The 22629-nt window shown below is 44.1% G+C and overlaps 1 protein-coding gene across 1 annotated transcript; it reads right to left on the bottom strand.

The window, feature by feature from the left end:
* Positions 1-696: 696 nt before the first annotated feature.
* LOC308282027 (uncharacterized protein) lies at positions 697-22608 on the bottom strand. The gene is made up of 17 exons (XM_080722375.1): positions 22523-22608; positions 18849-20406; positions 15716-15777; positions 15385-15414; positions 14883-15001; positions 14021-14203; positions 11819-12930; positions 10427-10612; positions 8306-8343; positions 8126-8169; positions 7293-7426; positions 5480-6058; positions 4767-5243; positions 4446-4583; positions 3220-3945; positions 2356-2787; positions 697-1362 (listed from the first exon to the last, which is right to left on the bottom strand). Exons 2-17 carry the CDS (start codon positions 20124-20126, stop codon positions 1189-1191), a joined length of 5712 nt encoding a protein of 1903 aa, XP_080578501.1. The 5' UTR covers positions 20127-20406; positions 22523-22608; the 3' UTR covers positions 697-1188.
* Positions 22609-22629: the final 21 nt, after the last annotated feature.

The following is a 22629-nucleotide window of genomic DNA, read 5'->3' as shown; positions in this document are numbered from 1 at the left end:
ACAATCTCAGTCACTTTGTGCCGCACTATGAGCTTGTAGATCTGCAATATCTTGAAAAAAACATGAAAATGTTTAACTCAAATCTTTGCTTCTGGTGATCCCTGGCACACATTTCCGTCACAGAGGGATCCACAGACAAATACATATCATTTTGGGGGTCCTTGACATGAAGAAGTTTGAGAAACACTGTTTTTCAAAATATGCCTTCATTGATTGGACAGTAGGCTGACAGGAAGTGGAGCATCAGGCAGATTGGCAGTTAAGCTGAGCCCCTATCATCGTCACAGTTTCTCTGGTTGGGGACTGCCCCATACAGTAGGTCGAACTCCCGTTGGGTCGAACGGCGTCGGCAGGCTAGATAATCACCCGCGAGCGTCGGCAGGTTAGATAATCACCTGCGTCACGGTTACTGAGGTTAGGTTTAGGGTTAGGCATAGTTTTACTGAGGTTAGGATTAGGGTTTGGGTTAGAGTTTGGTGGTCGATCCAAAGGGTGTTCGATAATGACATGTTACCTCTCTGGTTTTGTTTAAATTATCTCACACGCACGCACGCACACGCACACATTATTACAACACCAGAACCAATAAGTCTTTGAAAAGACTAAATAGAATATTTATTTACACGTTCTCTTTAAAACAACTTTAACATAAGATGTTTTACTCATGACTAATCAAAGTACCACAAAAGAAAAAGGGACAACATAACAAAAGCGTTGATGGGTGACACATTGACTGTCATTCAGGTTCATATAAAATTAATGTTCAGCTAGAGGTTGTCTTTCTGCTCTGGAGATATTTCTGTAAAAGAACAAACAAAAACAAGAATCAAACATCAAATAGACCAAATTAGTCGGGGGCGTTAGGGATATTTCGCGCTGTATTAGTCCAAAAGCGCCAAATATTTCACAGATGTAGCCCAGGGCATGCTCTAATGATTTAGCTAGGGCGCCCGAGTCGGCGACCTTCGGGTCGCAACAGCGGCCACATCAAGTTGGGCTCCCATCGACTTTCTATACAGGAGGAAAATACCCAGAAAAAGTTCAGCTTTAAGTTGGATGTGAGGGGTCTAACTAGGGGTTTGTCATGATGCTGAATCCATTGCAAGCGTTTGCTTTGCACAAAAAACATTCCTTGGTCTATAAATGGCCCAAGAAAACACCCACAAAACGGTGAAAAGTGATGACTCATCACTTTTCTATGGCCATTTCCTCTGTGTTCTTCTCCTCTTCCTCCAGCTCTGAGGTATCCATGGACACGGCGGCGGGGGCAGGAGAACCGGGGAGGTCACATCCGTCACCGTCTCCCACCTCGTCCAGTGTCACAAAGTCTGTCATGTCAAACTCCTCGTCCTCTGACTCCACCTGAGGACGGTGATGACAATAGATGAGAACACGACAGGATACAGAAAGGTGTGAATACAACACATATTACAATAGATGAGAACACAACAGGATACAGAACACAACACATTTTTCTGACCTGAAAGATTACTGTTGTCGATTATAATTTAGGATCAATGAACAATTATTATAAGGAAATGATGAAAATAGCAGATCTACAAGCTTTTTTTGTAAGCCACCATTGAATAACACATTAAGTGGTTAATTAGACTAATCAAGTCATTTATAATAACATTAGAGTTTGATCATGTTAATTTGTTCGTTGATACATAAAGGGTGGAAAAAGAACTACACAAGGAAGACTAGTCTTGGTTTTTGGTTCTAAATAGTTTCTCTCTATATATTTTTGGTTAATTGTCTAGCCCTAGCGGTGTTAGAGTTACATTATTTTCACAGAGTTCACAATGTGTAGTAAAACAGACCCCTACAAATGGAGGCAGCCCACCATTACCCAGTAGGGGACGAATGCATTATAAATTCATTTTCTGTAGACATGTCATTCCTCCCCCTTTGCTTGGACAAATGGTATTCGTCTATATTACTTGTAGAGTTGTCCCACACACACTTTTTCAAAGAAGTTTGGGATGAGAATCAGTGCTAGAGTCACATGAACTCACAGCTGGCTTAGGAATACATCAGATCCTCATCTACTCTGCCACAGCTTTCTCCCTCAAGCCCCCCTTATGATTACTTTTAAAAGATTTTCGACAGATTTGGAAAGACACCCTCCTACACTATAAGATTTTAAAAAGACCTTCCAAAGACCTTTTAACCCAGGCCGGGAACACATTTTAGTGTATTGCAGTACATGTACAGTATGTAGCAACATATTTGTTTTTATAGGCATAATTCTTTAATAATATTGTTTTTCAGAAAGCTTAGGTCAGGCCTAAATGGGTTAATGATTCAAATATTTCAGTCTATTCAGCAGCAGCAGAGCAAGAGGTTTCCAACCTTAATGTCCAGCTGGCCGTCACCCTTCCGTTCTTCACTCAGTCCTTCAGCAGCAGTTTTGTCCTGGCCTCTGCTCTCCTCCTCAGTCTGGTCTCTCACCTCGTCCTCCTTCAACTTCTTGGCCTCAAAGTAAAGCCTGAGTTTTAACCTTCTTTTGTGTGTGTCAGTGTTGACGTGCTGGTATTTAGCATTAGGCTTTACGCTGCATTTACAGAGATCACAGTGGAGAAGAATGACCTTTCCATGAGGGTTACGAATCAGGGTGATGATCTTGTCGTCAACCTGTGCATCTTTGTTGTCCATTTGTTGGCCAACACCCTTTGTCTTCTTCTTCTCCTCTCCTGGGACAGATTTGTCATTCTCAAAGGGACTGGAGTCCTCCTGGTCAATAGTGGGCACTGTGGGGTGGTCTTTGTCATCACCAGGTGACTCCTAGGAACAGAAAACAGTTCACAACAGTTACAATGACACCAAATCTGCTGACCTATGTAACTAACCAGGGGATAACTGACTACACTTATATTGAATAGAACCTTTTAGTCGAATTGTTAATGAAGTATGTAGGCTATAAGAAAAGGCTTGTTAAGCAACTGTTTGATTAGCTGTCCTATAAAGGATGAAATAATCAAATTAATGTGTCTTTGAATGTGTCTTTATGATAAAATATAAAAGAATATCATGTCATGTCAGGTGGAAACCTTATGTCCAAAACTGTCACATTTCAGGATTCAAATGTAGCAAAAGTAGCAGATCTACAAGACCAAAACGCTATGTTGTGTCTTGTGTGTGTGGATTTGCATGCTTTTGTGTGACACTGCAGTATGATCAAGTTAGTTGGTCAGCAAAACCAATTATATGAGATACCTTGGGAAGTTCTTTATCGGCAGGTAGGTTGGAAGAGGATTTGGTCTCCTTTAGTCCAGAGTTGATCTTGTCCAGTCCCTCTGGTGATGTGTTGATGGCTTTGCCCGGTTCAGGTTTTTTGGCGAGGGACACTTTTATTGTGTCGGTCTTCACGTCCTCTTGTGGGTTGCAGACTTGTGTGGGAGCAGCGTTTTCACTCAGTTCTTTACCAGCAGCTCCATCCTTGCTGCTTCTCTTCTGGTCTGTATTGCCCTCCTTCAGCCTCTTCTTGGCCTCAACGTGAAGCCAGAGTTTTAACCTTCTTGTGTGCATCTCTGTGCTCAGATGCTGGTCTCTTGCTTTAAGTGCTATGCTGCATAAACAGACCTTACAGCGGACGAACATAACGTTGCCATCAGGAGCGTGGACCTCTTCAAAGCATTCATCCACCTTTCTCTTCTCTACTAGCAGTTGTAGACTAACGGCGTGCATTTGTCCCTTAACGTGCTGCTCTTTAGTGGAGTTATTTTCTTTGGGGAAAATACATTTACAGAGTGTACAGTTCAGAAGAATGACCTTGCTGTTGCGATTAGGAATCTCTTCGACATATTCATCACCCTCTGCATTTTTGTTGTCCATCTTAACAGCTTTTTTCTGCTCTCCTGGGGCAGATTGTTTGTTCTCCAAATTAACAGAGTCCTTCTTGTCAGCAGGGGGCGCTGTATGGCTGTCATTGGAAGGTGACTCCTACAGTAGGAACAGTAAACAGGGACAAGGAGTCAATGCCGGCAATTACTTTCTGTGTCACTGTTTCATTCAGTTTTAAACACTTTTACTGGATAGAATCATCTATGTTTTAGTCACCAAGTATCTCTCTACAGAGTATGTAAAGGCTTGTTAACCAACTGGCTGGCTGGTTTACGGTCTTTTTTACATTGGAAGTCCTTGGTATTCAATTCATGGACATAACAAATAGCAGGCAAAGAAAACATTCAATATCATCGCAGTTATAAAAACACCATACAGTATGTACAGGATATGGGAAACAATAAGGGGTGGGGGGCTAAGGTGCTCATTTCTCGCCTGTCTATGGGAGAAGTGATAACTACCTCCGCCTCTGGCCTCCTGAAAGGTGAGTTTTCAGGGCAGTTTTGAAGGAGGCCAGCAAGCTATTCTTTTTAAGGTAGGTAGTCAAGGAATTCCACACCTGGGTGGCAGTGTTGTAGATCTCCGTTCACATCTCCTACCTTATCTACCATCACTGTGGTATCCATGGCAACGGCATCGGTCGGAGGACTATTGGGGAAGTCGTCTCCCACCTCGTCTACCGTCACAAAGTCCCGGAGGTCCGGGAAGTCTTGGGTGTGATGCTCCTCTGACTCCACCTGAGGATGGAGGTGAAATAGATGAGAGAACATAACAGCATAGAATGTTGGACGGGTGAATGCCCACCCTATCGCTGCTAAGCGGAACATTATCTACTATTCTAGGGTCTGCCTCGGAAAACAACTGCAAGCGAAATTAACTAACCAATCTCTCTAAACAAAAAGATCAACTATATCAAATACCTTGTTAAGTTTAAGATCGACAGGTTTGCAGGACGAAACCTCTCCATTACCAGCAGCAGAGCCAGAGGATTTGGTCTTGTTTGGTCCAGAGTTGATCTTGTCCAATACCTCTGGTGACGACGTGTCGATGGGTTTGCTCTCTTCAGGTTTTTCGGCGAGGGACACTTTTATTTTGTCAGTCTCCACGTCCTCTTGTGGGTTGCAGACCTGTGTGGGAGCAGCGTTGGGAAGCTCCTCTCCAACCTGCATCATGTCCAGCTGCTGTTCACTGGGTTCTTTCCCAGCAGCCTCCTGCTGGCTGATGACCTTCTCCTGGGTCCAGCGCTGCTCGCTGTCCACGGCAAGCAGTTTAGCAGCATGTCTCCTGCCCCGCAGGTGGGTGTCTTCATCACCACCGCTCTCCAAGGAGTCACAATCTTTAAGAATGGAGTGCTCCTCTTCAGCAGTGGGCACTGTGGGGAGGTCGTCAGGTGACTCCTAGGAACAGAAAACAAGAACACGTCAAGCTGAGCAACAGTTCAAATGAAACCAAATCCACCGGAGCAGCTGAGCTGACCCGTATGACTGGAAGTATTAATTATATATTAATCCACTAAGTGGACGGTGGAACTTCAGTTTGGCGTTGATCTGTCCCAATGGTTTACGAGATTACCTCCGGACAGACACACAGAGCCAGCTATCATGCCTGGTCATCTTAACTATGGGCTCCTCACCTCTTTGGCTTCGTCAGGTTCCAGGGGCCTGCCCGCCGTGCCCGGACCATCTCTCTTGGAGTTGCCTTCACTTCCCTCAGCCGTCGACCCAGGAGACCCTTCCTTAACTTTACTCTCCCCGTCTATCTTCTCCTTCTCCTTCACCTCCCGCTCCGGTCTCTCGGTCTCGTCTTTCTCGTCTTTCTCTCTCCTGGTCTTGCTTTCTTTCTCCTCCCCCGTTGGAAGGTGCTCATGTGCTTTTACGACACCTCCGTCTCCCTGTGGACTGGAGGTCTCTGCCTTTGCTTCACCACGGCCGTCTCGCCCGGAGTTGCGTTTACTTCCCGTCGCGCCTGACCCAGGAGAATCTTCCCTGCGCCTTTTCCGCCCCTCCCTCGCCTCCCTCTCTCTTCCCTCCACTTCCTTTCTTTCTCTCTCCTGTGTCCCCCTGTCTTCTCCTCTGTTCTCCCCTGCTTTCATGGCTCTTTCGTCTCGCTGTGTGCTTGAAGTCTCCGCCTTTGCTTCCTCCATTCCTTGAGTCGTGTATCCCGCCTTGTCTACCGTCACAAAGTCTTTGAACTGCTCCTCCTCTACCTCCACCTAAGGATGATAATGAAATACATGACAGAACAGGAGAGAATACAACAGATTTAATAGACCTGAAGGATTATGTTAGTCTGGCTCCAGCCCCTGAATCACAAGTCATGGCCAAGGCTATTGAAATCATACCTAGCGGTTCTATGAAAAACGTACGTTTCTAAATCAGTGGTGCTCAAACCTTTTCACGTCAATGTTTGCTTGATGGATAGATGGATGGATAAATGGATGGATGGATAGATGGATAGATAATATATACTAAGATTCTATACAAAGGGGCGCCTGGTGGCCTAGTGGACCAGGCGCATACCATATAGGCATTGCCATTTCGGCATCAATGCCTGTCGGCGTCGCCGGTTCGATTCCCGATCCGGGCGACCTTTGCCGCCTGTCACTCCCTGTCTCCCCCATTTCCTGTCAGTCTACTGTCCTATCCAATAAAGGCAAAAAGCCCCCCAAAAAAACAACAAATCTTAAAAGAAAAAAAAAAGATTCTATACAAAGATTACAGATTGTGTGCCGTGCTATGAGCTTCTATCTCTGTTATTTTTTTTGTTCAAAGGTTATAAGGTCATGATTCACCAGGATCCTGGATGGCTTGATTCTATAGGCTTAAAAAAAATAATTCATGTTAGTAAATATCTATGGGAAAAATGTATGGACGCACCAGAAAACCACTGCTATGCGCAGGGGTTCCCAAACGTTTTTGATTCAGGGCACCCCATGAATATTGTTTTAATCCGAGGCACCCCTACATTATAATTTTCACTCCCAGCACCTTATATTTATAGCATATCGTCGTTGTCGGATGGAAACCTTGTATGTTTTGTGCGACAGTCTTATATGATGAAGCAGGGCTTTGTTTTACCAAAAGACGTACACATTTGAAACTTGGAGATACAAGGTTTCTGCCCGACAGTGACAATATTTTAGTGATTATGTTGCGAGGAAAACGTTGGTTTTTGGTTAGAACTGACTGAAAATAACTTTGTACTTCAAGTTTAAAATGATAGTAAATATTTTTTCAAGTGTCCAAATTCAGATCAAATTATCCCCCGGTACCCCTGGACTGCCGTCACGGCACCCCAGGGTGCCCCGTCATCCACTTTGAAAACCCCTGCCCTAGGCTGTCTAGGTCTAGCATTGCTTGCTGATGAGGAATAGGAACATTTGGTTTTTACTCCCAAACCTCATCAAACCCTTCCCTGCAATGTGTTTGTGACACCTTCACACCCACCTTTCCAAACTGCGTAGCTCCAAACGGCTGGCACAGTTTGAGGACATAACTCTCAGGAAGCCTAGTGATCAACACCCTGGGATTTAAACTAAATTCCTCTTCTGAAGTTTTCTTGTGAGGTTTAGGCCCGTTTCCTGTAGGGGGAATTGGAGACAATATTGGAATCACTGGCTTTAAAAAGGCATAAAACATATGTAGTGGTGCTATTCTCTGGGGCTGTTTGGTAGTATATCCAATAAGACTCAAAAGACGTTAGAAATTAGGTTAATGCCTCATTCACATACAGAAAATCCAAGCTAATAGTTTGCTTGGTAATTCAATGTATTCTCTATGCAAACCAGCTTTTAAAATTCCCAAGCTGGAAAAAAAGCTTGGAATTTGTTAAAGCTGGTTTGCATGGAGATTACATTGAATTACCAAGCAAACCATTAGCTTGGCTTCTCTCAGTGTGAATGCAGCATAAGAGAAAGAACATTTTAATGACGCCAAATATTTTGATTGGCAGGACATTGTTATAACCATCATTAGCAATAATCCACCTATCTCCCAGACCCAGACTCCCTCCCCAGTTAGAGTTCAGAGTTTTAATGAATGTAGAATATGTGCAGTGCAGGATATAATTTGCTGTAAATTAGCCAACTTCATTTAATAATTGACCACATAAAAAAGGATGAAAAAAAAAACAACTCTCTCACACTTCTGCCAGTGTGCCAGTGATCACCCTCCGCTGTGCCAATGTTGGAACCCGTGTTGCCTACCCCTGACCTACAGTATATTGAATGAATACTGAAGTATATGTTTTATTCTCTCCATGGGTTTTGGCATCATCTTACCTGAATCCTCACCACCTATGGCAGACCTTTCCTGGGAAGATGTCCTGTGAAGACACAAACACAAAGTAGTTTTATCTCAAAGTAGTGTTTTGTTAGAGATGGGGGGGGGGGGGGGGGGGGGGGGGGTGTGAGGGTAAGTACAGCAGGCTTGTAAAAGAAGGGAGAACACATCCAACTTACCCTTTACTGCCTACTGTTGAGTTCTCTGCTTCTAGTTTCTAAAAGAGAGGAAACAAGGCAATTATTCAGACTTAAAGGAGCTATAGTCAACTTTTTCTTGAAAAAGTTGACTATAGCTCCTTTAAATAGATCAAACCGTATCTGAACCACTTTTAATAGATCTTATTATTCATAACCACTTAACGGAATTACTACTAAATATTAATATATAACTAAATTAATACAATAAATGGGAACCTTGGCTAAAAGTGGCAGTAATCGGCTGGTCTCTGATGTAACGGAGAGGCTGCTACCCTGGCCCAGAGCCAGAACATCCTCTGCTTATTGGCCAAATATGTTCACATACAAGGAATAGAAAGGTCATAGAATACTTGGGGTATAAAAAGTGTCTGCTAAATCACTACATTGTAAAAAAATAAAAATAATAAAATAAAATAGGAAAGTTATGGTATCAGTAAAAAAGCTAAAAGGAGCAGCACATGACTGCACTCTTTAAAGCACATATGGAATACAAGTGTGAAAAAGATGAGCTTGGGTCATGTTAATCCGGAAGCCCAAGGTAGTCCCCCCGGGAATCTGCGATTCCGCGTTCGCAGAAATTATCGCAGATTTCTCGGCCACCCGCAGAATTCACTGTTTTTTTTGCCGTCCGCGGAATAACAGTCACGAGTGCCGGCAGAGGGGCAGGAGTAGTTATTTTACTATTATAAAACAATTTGTTGATGGTCTGGCCAGTGGACACCTCACAGGACTTTGCTTCCCAGGGCCCTGGGGGAGTAGTTTGACTGTGACACTGGATGGTCCCGCATGACAGAAACTGTGTCCTGACTTATAGTTCCTCTATGCCTTTATGGTCTGCGTCTGGCTGATACGCAAGCTTGTCCAAGTTCCGGTCCCCGCCGAGCCCCCTGTGATTGGCTGAACCGGAGGTAGGGAGCGCTCCATTGTAGTCACTTGGACCGAGGTGAATAGAATGCGTTAGGAGGTTATCGTGGCGTTTATCGTGGGCTTGCCCAGGCCGTAAATATAACGATTGCATTCACCACGGCTTCGTAACTCGCGCGGCGCTCCAACGGCCGCGCAGCTTGCAATGTCGTGGACAATAACTGAGCGTCGTGGACAATAACTGTGACATCTAACCATAAAACGAGCGCTCCCTTCCTAGACACGCTTGTACATAGACTAGACACTTATGGTCCTGGCAATGACAATACTATGCAGAAGAGAATAAATATTACACCCAAACTAGGTATCCTCTAAAATGTAGTTACTATGGGCATGGTTTGGATGACAATATAGTCTTTGCAACAGAAAGTAATTATTAAAAACAATAACAATTAAAAAAATATATATTAGATTTTTATTCTCAGAAATGATTATTCGAATATTCGATCTAACCACTAATTACAATTAATTGTAGCTATTTCATGATGGGTTTTACTTGCTTATTATGACTACATCATTTTTTCTTGAAAACTGGTCATTTCAGGTTATTTTTTAATGTCCGCGGAATCAAGAATTGTTCTTTGCAGAATTCCGCAGAATCAGGATTGTTCTCCGCGGAATCAGAACTTTTTCTCCGCGGATTCCTGGGGGGGGACTACCTAGGCCTAGACATATGAGTATTACTTAGTATGGGACAGTTCCATTAACTCATTCTGTGCCAATGACTGCTTATGACGGTTTTTTTCCAATAGCCCTGTGTGCCAATGACGGCTTATGACGGTTTTTGTGTTTTTTACATAGAAAAAAAAAAAAAAAATCATTTTTTTTTTTTCTAAAGATGTCAAAATGACCTGAGATCAGAGAGATGCTTTTCTCTGTTTGTGTGTTCGCTCCCTCGTTTAGCTGATTGAGAAAATGTGTGTTCATGTGTGTCCATTCTAGTGGATGGACACTTTTTTTCATTCAAACAGCTCTATCTCTGGAACCATTTGTCCGATTGCCAAAATTCTTTTTGCCACTGAATCACAACAACTGTGTCTGTTTCTGGGGAAAAAAATTATAAAAAAAAAATCTTTTTTTTTCATTGCATAGTAAAGAAAAACATACAAAATCTCGGCACAGCTACCTTGGAGCCATTTTGGCATCTGGCACAGAATGAGTTAATAGCAGGAGTACCTTTTGTTCTTCCTCCTCTGACAACAGAACCACGCTGTTGATCTTGCCAAAGTCACCGACCAAATCTGCCACTTCCTCCTGTGTGACCGTGGTGGTGACGCCTGTCACATGAAGCAGATGAGGCGCAGCGCTGGTCGACTGGCAACTCGGAGTGGACACTTTCTTGGCTGGTGGACCTTTGGTGCACTGAAAAACAGTGGCTTTTAGATTGCTAAAAAAGGTTTATACTTGGTCTAAGAGAGAAGCACCACCATATTATATCGTTTTCTTTTTTCTTTTCTTTTTCAAGTTGTGATTGACAGCACCGGAGTAATTTTAAAAGAAACAATGACAATTGTTTTTAGAAGATACAAAATAGAATTGATTAGATACTGTCCTCTCTTCTGATTTATTAACAGCACAAAGTGATTCATACAGGTAACAGTTGCTGGTGATCAACCACCATGACCTGGAGAAATTGGGGCAATTTAGGCCTAACCTATAGTTAAGCCTAAATCAGAATTTAGCCTACAAAAACAAATACTGTACATGTACTGTAAGCCCCTCCCATACACTAAAATGTGTACCAGGCCTGAATGGGATAATAGCTGACCACCCTTATATAACTATAAATAACTATAAATAAAACCAACCAACTTACGCGTCCATTTGGTTTAATTTTACACTCACATTATTTGTTAAACACCCGCATTACTTACAAGAGGTCTACACAATTACAAAATGTCAATAAACCATGGAATTGTTGACAAAGGGGTTTAGGGTCTGAGCATTCTCTCGAGACAGAGTCTGTAACTAGCGGGACAAACCGAGTGGGCGTTCCCTTTTCTTTGACGATGGCTAGCCAGATTGGGGTCTGAGAGGAGAATCTCGTCAAATGGTGGTCTGCGGCTCAAATGCAGAATACATAACATTGACATACATATAAGAAAAGGGTTGAAAACCACTGTATTACCGCCTGTGCTCAACCTATGGCTTCGCGTTATAATGTCCTGTCAGGAACTGGAAATGTTGAGGTTCTCAATTGCCGGCTCTGAAAATAAATGTTATAAAACCTGGAGCCCTTTTATGACGTTCTACCATAATACTCAAAAGGTGTAGTGTGGCGCTTACCTGCTTTGACCATCCCAATAGGCAGCAAGCTTTGATAATTTATTCTGCTTTATTGTTTTGATTATCTATTTTGTTTTATTGAAAGTTCAACCGTCCTGGGGATTGAGGGTGGGGGGAGGGGGGATAGGGGATGGGTTTTATTCACTCTCATAATAATGCACTCTGTTTTTCTACATGTGATATATGCATCTTTTTGAGATTGTATACCCGCCTCTGGGCTATGCTTATTTGAAAATTGAATAAAAAGATTTGAAAAGAAGAAAACCACTGTATTAGACCCACTGTTTCATCAGCTTCGGAGCTCCCTGGCTTAGTTCTCCTGGATCCAGGCTCAGGCTTGGTCTTGATAGTGGACTTGGAACCAGACTCAGCATTGGTCTTGATAGTGGACTTGGAACCAGACTCAGCATTGGTCTTGATAGTGGACTTGGAACCAGACTCAGCCTTGGTCTTGATAGGGGACTTGGAACCAGACTCAGGCTTGGTCTTGATAGGGGACTTGGAACCAGACTCAGCATTGGTCTTGATAGTGGACTTGGAACCAGACTCAGCCTTGGTCTTGATAGGGGACTTGGAACCAGACTCAGCCTTGGTCTTGATAGGGGACTTGGAACCAGACTCAGGCTTGGTCTTGATAGGGGACTTGGAACCAGACTCAGCCTTGGTCTTGATAGTGGACTTGGAACCAGACTCAGCATTGGTCTTGATAGTGGACTTGGAACCAGACTCAGCCTTGGTCTTGATAGGGGACTTGGAACCAGACTCAGGCTTGGTCTTGATAGGGGACTTGGAACCAGACTCAGCCTTGGTCTTGATAGGGGACTTGGAACCAGGCTTGGTCTTGATAGGGGACTTGGAACCAGACTCAGCCTTGGTCTTGATAGGGGACTTGGAACGAGACTCAGGCTTGGTCTTGATAGGGGACTTGGAACCAGGCTTGGTCTTGATAGGGGACTTGGAACCAGACTCAGCCTTGGTCTTGATAGTGGACTTGGAACCAGACTCAGCCTTGGTCTTGATAGGGGACTTGGAACCAGACTCAGGCTTGGTCTTGATAGGGGACTTGGAACGAGACTCAGGCTTGGTCTTGATAGGGGACTTGGAACGAGACTCAGGCTTGGTCTTGATAGGGGACTTGGAACCAGACTCAGCCTTGGTCTTGATAGGGGACTTGGAACCAGACTCAGCCTTGGTCTTGATAGGGGACTTGGAACCAGACTCAGCCTTGGTCTTGATAGGGGACTTGAAGCCAGGCTTGGTCTTGATAGGGGACTTGGAACCAGACTCAGGCTTGGTCTTGATGGCTGATGGTTGTGGTTTGCGTCTGGCAGAGTCGTCACCACGTGTAGCAGAGTCATCGCGGGGACGTTTCAAGCTGTCACGAGAAGAACGTCCTGCAGACACAGATTGAGGCCGGAGAAACAAGGGAGTCAGTCATTAATAAACAAAGGAGACGGGTTAGTCAGTTTTCTCAATATGACCTATACACACACACAATGACTTAAGGTTTTCCAATTCTCTTAATCAAATGGGTGAACCCATTTCTCTCTAGAGTATAATACAGATAATACAAAAATAACCACTAAATTTGTTGGCCTTAAAGGAGTAGTTCAACCCCCAAATGACTTGTGTTTTCTTTTGATTTCTCACGCCATGTAGACTTCAATAAGAGTTCAATAATATGTTTCGTTCTTTGTCACATCCCTAAGACAAAAAATGTATTACAATACATGTACCCCCCATTGATTCCGGATGGGGACCCAAATGCATTCTGGTCCCCATCCGGAATCAATGGGGGTAAATTTACTATAATATTTTTATTGTCTTAGGAATGTGACAAATACAAAGAAATATTGTTGAAATCAAGTCTCCATGGCGTGAGTACCGGTAATCAATAGGAAAACAGTCATTTTGGGGGTGAACTATATATACTCATTTAAGTCTACTATATGAAGTTCAATTTGTGGAAGAGTCTGCATGCCCAATGTCAGCCCATTGGAGAGTGTGAGCCTATTTTACCTATGCAATGACCCAGCCAATGTTGGATACTGAAAACTGATGGCTATCATTGAACAGGTCAGGAAAGGATCAGGCAGGCTAAAAACAGTTAAAAGGTTGTTTCAACCCACAACTAACTTTCTGTACGCGTTCTCTGATAATGATTACAACGGATACAATTAGGCCTGTCACTCACAATTACTACAAACTCGTCAAGTGTTGCGTTTTTTCCGTTTGACAATTCGTTTTTCCCGCATACGAAAAGATGCACAAATTAAACTGTGTTTGATCGGGGAAAAAAGCACACTGCTTCAGCCACTTGCCGCAGGGCAAATTGGGAGCAGGTGTGCATGAGAGAGTCATTGTTTTCTTTTACAACATTAAATTCACAGTTTTTTTACGTGTGAAATGTTGTAACGGTGACAGCCCTACAGGTACAACTGGTCACTGTGAGGAGTGAAAGGAGAGAGAGGAGACAATGCTGACCTGGTGAGTGGCTGCTTCTACTTTCAGGTCCATGGCTAGTGGAGGAGGAGGACCCTCTGTGATGACCTGGAGAACTGCTCCTTCTCTCAGGTCCATGTCTCGTGGAGGAGGAGGACCCTCGGTGAAAGTGTTTGGGGCTGTGGATACGGCCGGGCCTTGGATCCTTTCCACGGTCATGGTCTTCTGGTAGTGAAATAAGGACGATACAAAATGTTGAAAGGGTCTATGGTACATTTTGTAGCTGAAGCCTCCATGCAGAAGTCTCCTATCTCCATATTCTAACTTTTTCTGTTGTTTTTCTTTTTTTTTTCTTTTCCATAAATTAACGTCCTACTTGATCATACTGGAGCTCACAGAAAATGTGTCAAAATTAGCAGATCTGCAAGCTCGAATCGCAAGTCTCGTCAATCTGCTACTTTTGCTATTTTCTTTTTCTTTTGAAACCCAAGCCGTTTTGGATATAATGGGATGATTCACACCTTCAAAGGCTGAATATATCAAGTGGAGAATTCACAGTGAGTTAAGTTAAGAATTCATTGCTTACAAGTTGCGATGTTGTGAGTTTGTAAATTAGATGTGCTATTTTCACTGTTCAAGTCTAAAATAACACTTGGTAAAAAGCCTCTCTGATATGTTACAAAATGTATTTAAAAAGTGCTTTTAGATAATTTGATTAAACGGAAAATGAATTAATAGGATAATCCCTAACAAGACAATCGAAAAATGCAGCTATATATATAGACAGAGTATGATGTTATTGTGTGTGTGTGTGTGTGTGTGTGTGTGTGTGTGTGTGTGTGTGTGTGTGTGTGTGTGTGTGTGTGTGTGTGTGTGTGTGTGTGATTCAATGAATCAATCAAACCTCGTTTCAGTCGTTCCCCCTCTCTCTCCGTTCTCTCTCTCCTGGCTGAGACAGAGCCAGAGGGAGAGCGCTCCCTGGTGGTTGGGATGTCATCTTGACCCAGGGAGTGTTGTTCCCTCCTGCAGTGGTGAGGAGCAGTGTTACTTTTCACAGGAAATTGTTGATAGTTTTAATCATAGTCTTTTGACAATCATTTCATTTAGTTTTAGTCTATTACAGACAGTAGACCGACAGGAAATGGGGCGAGAGATGGGGAGTGATACACGGCAAAGGTCGTCCGGATCTGGAATCGAACCGGCGACGCCGCCAGGCATCCATGATGCCTATGTGGCAATGCCTAAGTGATATGCGCCTGGACCAGTAGGGCAGCAAGTGCCCCGGTTTTAGTCATATTTTTGTGACCAGATTTTTGTTTTGTTTTATGTTTTTCTTTTTTTAATTATTATTTCCATATACAGTGTAAGTAATAAAATAATTATTTGGAAACACAAGTCAAACCGACCTTGGTGCATGGGGTTTCCACTCTGGGTACCTAAAAACACAAACACACACACACACACACACACACACACACACACACACACACACACACACACAGTTAGACTGCTGTTTGTGTGCTGTCCAAACATAACTTGTGGTTTATAAATGCAGCCTTTTTGGGGGTGGGGATTATTGTGCAGGCCTGAGCATAATGTCTTCTTTACAAAACATTTTCATTCTCATATTCTGCATTTGTGTATTAAAGGTGACAAAATGAAATTATTAAAATGCTGGTCTTTAAAATTGAAATATATATATTTTTCCTTCTACAGGACAATGAATTGCATCCTCACTTGTCGTGTAGGTTTCTGCAGGACTCAATGTGTTTTACACTCTCGACATGATCAATCCAGTCCTGAAGAAAAACAAAGGAGAGAGAGAGAGAGAGAGAGAGAGAGAGAGAGAGAGAGAGATACGTATGTGTCAGGAGAGAAAAATGAAAAGTTATCATGAAAATATCTAAGGGCAGGTTATAATTACATAAATCTAATTTGATAATAGTGAGAATATAAAGATAGCGAGCATATTTAAAGCAGCGTTTTTAGTCATGTTAATACTGCCATGACTAACAGTAGCCCTGAGATGTAAGCATGATAGCAAATACAAAACCATTAGTCTTCCATTTCAGGAAGGACAGAGAGCTGTGAAAGGTGTCTGAAATATGACCTGTCATGTCTCAAGTCTCAACATCGTCAAGAACCCTCCTTTTTCAATTAGTTTGGCTGTTAGCTGTACGTCATATGATGTGCTGACAAAACAGCCCCAGAAGTTACACCAACACCAGAGTGTCCAACAAGCATAGTAAGTCGTTGGAGAGGCTTATTATCATGATCAGCCAGAACGCAGGAGTCTATCCTCGTTTCACAATGAGTTGGAGCGCCACACCTACCATCAGGTCCCAGTATTTACCGCTTGACTTGGCACACAAGCCGTGCTACTCAGACGCCGAGTTGGCAGTGTGTGAGATCAAAGCCATGACCTTGTGGTCAAAAGGCGAGTGCTCTACCGACTGAGCTACCTGGACGCAAGCACAGAAATTGTTCAAGTACGGTACATTCTTTTACCCGCAAAAAAAAAAGAAGAAAAGAAAACAGACAATGAATGAGAATAAATGCTTTCGCGACCACCCACATCTTCTGACTGAGAATGAGGAAGGTTTATTCCAGCAGTTAAAGTACTAGAACTGCCCTCCAAGAACTGGCGATCTGCAAGCTGACTGACACAGCACAATAACCTGGACAACACTGACTGGGTAACCTCAAACACACAGTGCTGACATCTTTGTACAGTACTGATGTCATCATAGCACTGACAGACTGGCCTCCGAGCACTCTGACAATGGGTGCTAATGATCTACACCCTGATAAGTATCACAGTAGGCCTACTGTCTGATACATCGTAATAACCTGGACAATGCTGGGTACCTACCTAGTATATAGATTATATAGACAGACAAGTGCAGTGCTAACGTCATAGAACTGACATCGTAGACTGGACTGGACCCCATGTACGTTGTGCTAACGTCATAGAACTGACATCGTAGACTGGACCCGATGTACGTTGTGCCTATATCGACCGCACAATACTGCACTGCAGCGCTGTCTGCTTTGCAAGGTTTAGGTCAGTATGCACTATGCAGCATTGGCAGTCTATCCCACTCATTCCCATGTACATTCTCCCTCCCCTTTCCCCAACTGTCTCTAAGGCGCCGTTCACACTGCGTTTTGGCAACTAGAATAACGCAAAAGGAAAAGTCAGATAGGCCTTCTGTTCAGACGACAACGGCATTTTCGGGGGTTAAAAACGGAACGATCTTGAAACGCAAAGTAGGGTGGAAAAGCTGACTCCTCTCTCCCCTCGCGTCACCGTGTGAGCGACACAGAAACGCAAAAAGAAACAACGCACGTAGACCTTTTCTGTTATACTAATACCCCATACGGAATGCCCTCCTCAGTGTTACGGTTTGGTGGCCGAGTGGGTAAGGGATTGGTTTTACAACCCGGCGGCCGAGGTTCGCGTCCCGCACGGTCACCTCTTTCTACCAGCGAGGACAACCTTTTTTTTCGGCGATAAGGTTATTATTATCATTACATTATTCACACAACTCGGTAACGCGCTGAGTCGGCTCATCGCCTCCGTCATGGATAATAATGTAATAATAATAATAATAATAACTTTATCGCCGAAAAAAAAGGTTGTCCACGGTGGTAGACAGAGGTGGCCGAGCGGGGCGCGAACCCCAGCCGCCGGGTCAAAAAACGAATCCCTTAACCACTCGGCCACCAAACCATAACGCTATGAAGAGCGTTCCGTATGGGGCATTAGTATGACAGAAAAAGCCTACATGCGTCGTTGCTTTTTGCGTTTCTGTGTTGCTCACACGGTGACGTGGACATTAAATCATTTCAGCTTCATATGAACGCTTGATAAAAAGCAAAACGCAACGGAGATATCCCGGGACCTCGCCGTTTTCTCTACAGAGCGTTGACGTATGTACGGGGGCCTTAGTCTCATGACCATCTGAGCAGCCATCAGCTGGGTGAAGCTGAAACTGAATTTCCCCCACAGCAAAACCTCCCCACCTCTCTCTCTTGCTGATCAAGCTCTGGTCAGACCTCACACTGACAACAGGCGTAGGATATGCACATCCCCACAACTTGTTATACAGTGCTGGATCCGAGAACAAACAAGTGAATAAAAAAGGCAATGTCCGCACATGATATAATGCTCTCCCTTCTTTGCTTAAATCATTTCTCAACCAGACAACAATGTTTCTCCCAGCAGGGCTTTTTCAAGGATCTGTATCCATATTTGAGGATAGGCCGGGCAGACAAACAAACACCACCACAGGCATCTTAAACGTGTCCACAGATTCACTAAGAGGGCCTGTCTGAGATGGAACTGAAACCCTTGTGAATAAATGAGTTGTGGTCCAAGCAGCTCAAGCCAAACAGTAAAGCCCAGTACTACATGATATTCTCAATGCATATTATGTGAAATCTATATTATGTTAAATTATATTTTAATCATGGTTAAATCAAATTTACTCTTTTGCAATGTAGGGTATGGATACTAGGCTCTTCTGGATATTTAAAGAGTGAGAGTCCTCTTGATATTGTACATGTTGGCCTTTATTTATTTTTTCTTCTTCTCCTCACCATAGTACATGATCTCGTACTGTACAGTCTCCAACATTCAAACCAACAGGAACTGGTACTAGTCATTGATTGGCAGATTTGGCACACTAGCAAACAGCAATATGCATTGGTTTCAATGACACTGAGAAGAATGTCAATGACAAGTGGATGACAACATATCTGACAACTGCCTAGGAAACAAAACAAATAGAATACTTAAATTCAAAGCGTGCAGGTATTCCTTTAAGGAGACCCATAGACAATGACACAATGACACATTGTCACTCACCTTAGCCTGCTCACAGCCTTTCAGACACAGGGTGCAGGTATGAGGGTACACCTTAGGAGACTCTGCCGAGTAATCACATATCATGGAGGGAGTCGGTAACCTCTTGGTGCCATCACGTGGTTTAGAGACAGAGGACCATGGAGCAGGACGCCTGGATGAGGACGAGTAGTCGCTCTGTGTTTCAGATGAAGGGCTACGTTTGGGACCGTCCCTTCTGTAGTCTGGATCTGGATGACGAGATCTGGGAGGCAGGGGACATTCTGCGGTAGGTGACCGTTTGCTCTTGTGAACTTCGCCGCTTGACCTGCGGTAATCCAGGTCTCCATGGTTATTTTGCACAGCAGGCTGCGGACAGAACTGCCGCCTGTACCTTTCAGGCATGACATCCATTTCATGTTTAGGAAGTGAGGACGCTGGTGGACGAGGGGATTGCATCTTGCTTTCATGTGATAGCGGCTCTCGTATGAAAGCCTCTCTGCTGCTGCTGACACCAGCGGCTGGACTTGAATGACCGTAGTCAATGCATTTCACTGCAGTCTGTGCAACACTGCGGAGACTGGACACTTCAGGGGATCGCCGACGTCCCGAGCTTCTCTGGGAGGAGGAAGGAGGCGGCAGTGTTTCACGGACAGTGTGTGTGGCACTCTGAGAATATGAGGAGGAGGAGGAAGCTGCAACGTTCTGGTCATTTGATTTCCTGCTCAACATGTCCCGAAGGATGTAGGGTAGATTATCGGGTGTTAGCTGATCCTCAGGGTACTGACTAAGAACCTCAAGATCCTGGCTGGAGAGCCCAAATCTAGCCAAGATACTCCCTGCACTTTCTGGGACACCCTGTCCATCCACACCTCCACTATGAGAGCCCCTAGTCTGAGGGGAAGGTGGTTCATGCATCCACGCCTGCATACCCATTGCAGAGTGGCTGCTCTGGGGCTGTTGGGTCACAGTGGAGGGAGGACTGGAGAACGTTTGGCCAGGGTGTTGGTAGTTTGACCAATCCAGCCCTTGCTGGTGGCTCGGTTGGCTCTCAGGGAGAGGTTGAGTGGTGGAGCTAAAGCCCCCAGATCCTGACCCATTCATACAGTCCAAGTCCATGTCTGTGTCCATGTTCATGGGTTCTGTGTCCATGTCCCTGGAGCCCTTGATAGAAGGGTACTGGAAGTGACTGTGGTGCTGCTGCTGCTGTTGTTGATATCCTTGCTCTTGGTGATTAAAAGGACCAGGCCTGTTGGAGAAAGGTTGTGGCGGCTCCTCCTGCTGCCTGTGGTGGTGATACATTGTGCTGGACTGATACTATGATGTCCTGCAGTTTGTTGTAATGTTCAACCCCACCCCTGGCACCCACCTGCTGAATACTAAGATTCAGAGTAGTGAGGTGAGGAGGGTGAGCTGCACCTCAGCTTCAATCTGGACCAACAGCAGAGCTGCCACTGCAGCAGCACCAGCTGCAGGTCCAAAGAGGCAATGAGCCCCTCTGGTGCTGGTGCCAAATGTTCTGCTGCTCTGGTCCAAATGGAGGGGGCGAACAAGACTGTCTGATACTGATGGCACAGCAAAGCTGGGAGATGGAAAACAGAAATATAATATTAAAAGTGAAAAAGCTTTTCCGTTTCAGTTTGAGATGAAGTCCTTCATTAAAAGTTGTCATAGTCTCCTAATTGTGTGAGAACACAACAGCCATTAGGCTACTAGCCTCGCAACAGCCAGACTCTCCAAAAGGAGAGTCTGGGAGTTCTCCATAGACAATGCATTACGCGATGACGTAGTTACTAACTTTGACTGACAGGTCCATTCAGTAGTCATCAGCGCATCAAAACATCGTCGGGAGTACATCAAATACGTCTTTTCCAGACAGAAATTCCAAAGGTGCAAACTGTTGTTCGTTTTTAAGTTATGAGATGCCGTTGATTTCAGATAAAACTTCGCTTAATGCAGCTTTTATTTGCGATTTGTGAACGCGCATCGGACATGGGGTCCGCCATGTTTATTTACAAAATGCGAGAGCTGTAGCAGCCGCTCGACCAATCAGGAGCGGTGTGAGGCGGAATCGCCCGTAATGCAGCCTTTTGATTGGAAATTGAACCTAAATTCTCATAAAGAGACTCGATGGGAGGGACACCAGACCGAGAAAGGAAGCACATTGGTGATGACGTAACTCGGGATGGCTTGCGAGGCTATTAGGCGAGTAAATGCAGTGAGCTTTGAGATCCCCTCTGTGTCCAATGGATCCAACATGGTTGTCTTGCAGGACGGGAAAGCAAAGCATATTATGCAACACAACAGTGAATCAATGAGAAGCACATCTCCAGGTAGCCTAAAACCTAGGCCTGACGCCAGGGACCAGCGACAATACCTTCCTATGCACTACTTCATAGTGTACATTGATGATCACGTACTGTATAAAGCGGCATGAAACCTTCGTAGGCCAATTTGTGTTTGTTTTCCTGTATACAAAAACTAGTGGAAAAACATGGATTGCATGTAAGCAATGCAAATGCAGCTAATCAAATTAATAAGCAGAGTGGTTAGGGCACCAGTACACCACATGACCTCAAACACCTGACAGCGAGTCCCCGGTTAGATTGGCTGGCCGGCCAGACCATTTGATGCATGTGATTCCACTGCTCCTTCTCTTTCCTATCTCTCCACAGAACCGATCAAATAAAGGTCTATTACGCTAAGATTGCCTCTCATCTCCCTATTCACCCCCATCCCCTCTTATCCAAAGCTTTCATCATCACCTACAGTGTAAGGTTCATTACATCAGAAGCTCCTTCTCCCATCTTCCCAGTCCCACCAATCAAGGCTGGGTCAACTCACCCAACCCTAACCCCAACGTATCGTGCCTGTCCGCCTTTTCTCCTGATTTGAGGTTCTAAAACTGATATCCACTGACTAGACCAACCACCTGTCCTCCAGACCTCATTCCTTCCTCCATCTTCCAGACCGTTGCCCCTGATCTACTCCCTTCCATTACTACCATCATCAACACATCTTCTGTAACGTTGAGTTTGCTGCACCCATCTGCCTTCCTGTCACACAGTCACGCTGCTACTCAAGAAAACAACCCTTGAACTCTCAGACGTCAGAATACTTTCATTACTTTCCTTTAGTTTCTCTTGAGCGTGTTTTTTATCAACATTCTCTCCATCCTCTTATACAGCAATGCATATTGCTGTATATGTAACTCAGGACTCAGGAGGAGTCAAACTCCTTAGCTAGGCCTCAGTTAATTCAAAACTTGACAACTGTAACTCTCTCCTTACACACTGTGATGGAATTCATTGCCTAATTCATTGGAATTCATTGCCTTCCCCCCTTTTCCCTACTCTGTACTACAATGTATATACTACAGTGTTTTATATTCACGCGCGCGCGCGTGTGTGTGTCGGTCTATTCGTCTTCCTTTGTTGACACTTTATTTGGCAATGTAAACGTATGTTTTCTGAGCTCCTTTGAATGTAATTGAAATTGGAAAGCACAGTCTGCATGGAACAGAACCTTAACAGAGCTAACAGTTAGCACTCCTGCTAACACAGCTGGACCGGTGAGCTAAATGCAAGGCAACTTCCCTTCACTGCTAAAGGCAAGGCTAGTTTGTCTATTTATTCATCGCACACATTAACTGTGTGCATTCTATTTTTTTATTCAACACAGACAAGTACATAGTTTACCTTTATTCAGGTATCGTTGTGGTCTGACTCTGAACTCTAGATCTCTGGAAGTTATTTATTTGATGTTGTTTACATATTATTATCCGACTCCACTCCACGCATCTGAC

This window comes from Nannobrachium achirus (genome assembly GCF_963921795.1).
Source record: "Nannobrachium achirus genome assembly, chromosome: 3".
Taxonomy (NCBI): Eukaryota; Metazoa; Chordata; class Actinopteri; order Myctophiformes; family Myctophidae; genus Nannobrachium; species Nannobrachium achirus.
Note: the sequence above shows the minus strand (reverse complement) of the source record. Positions and strands in the feature narration are given on the sequence as shown.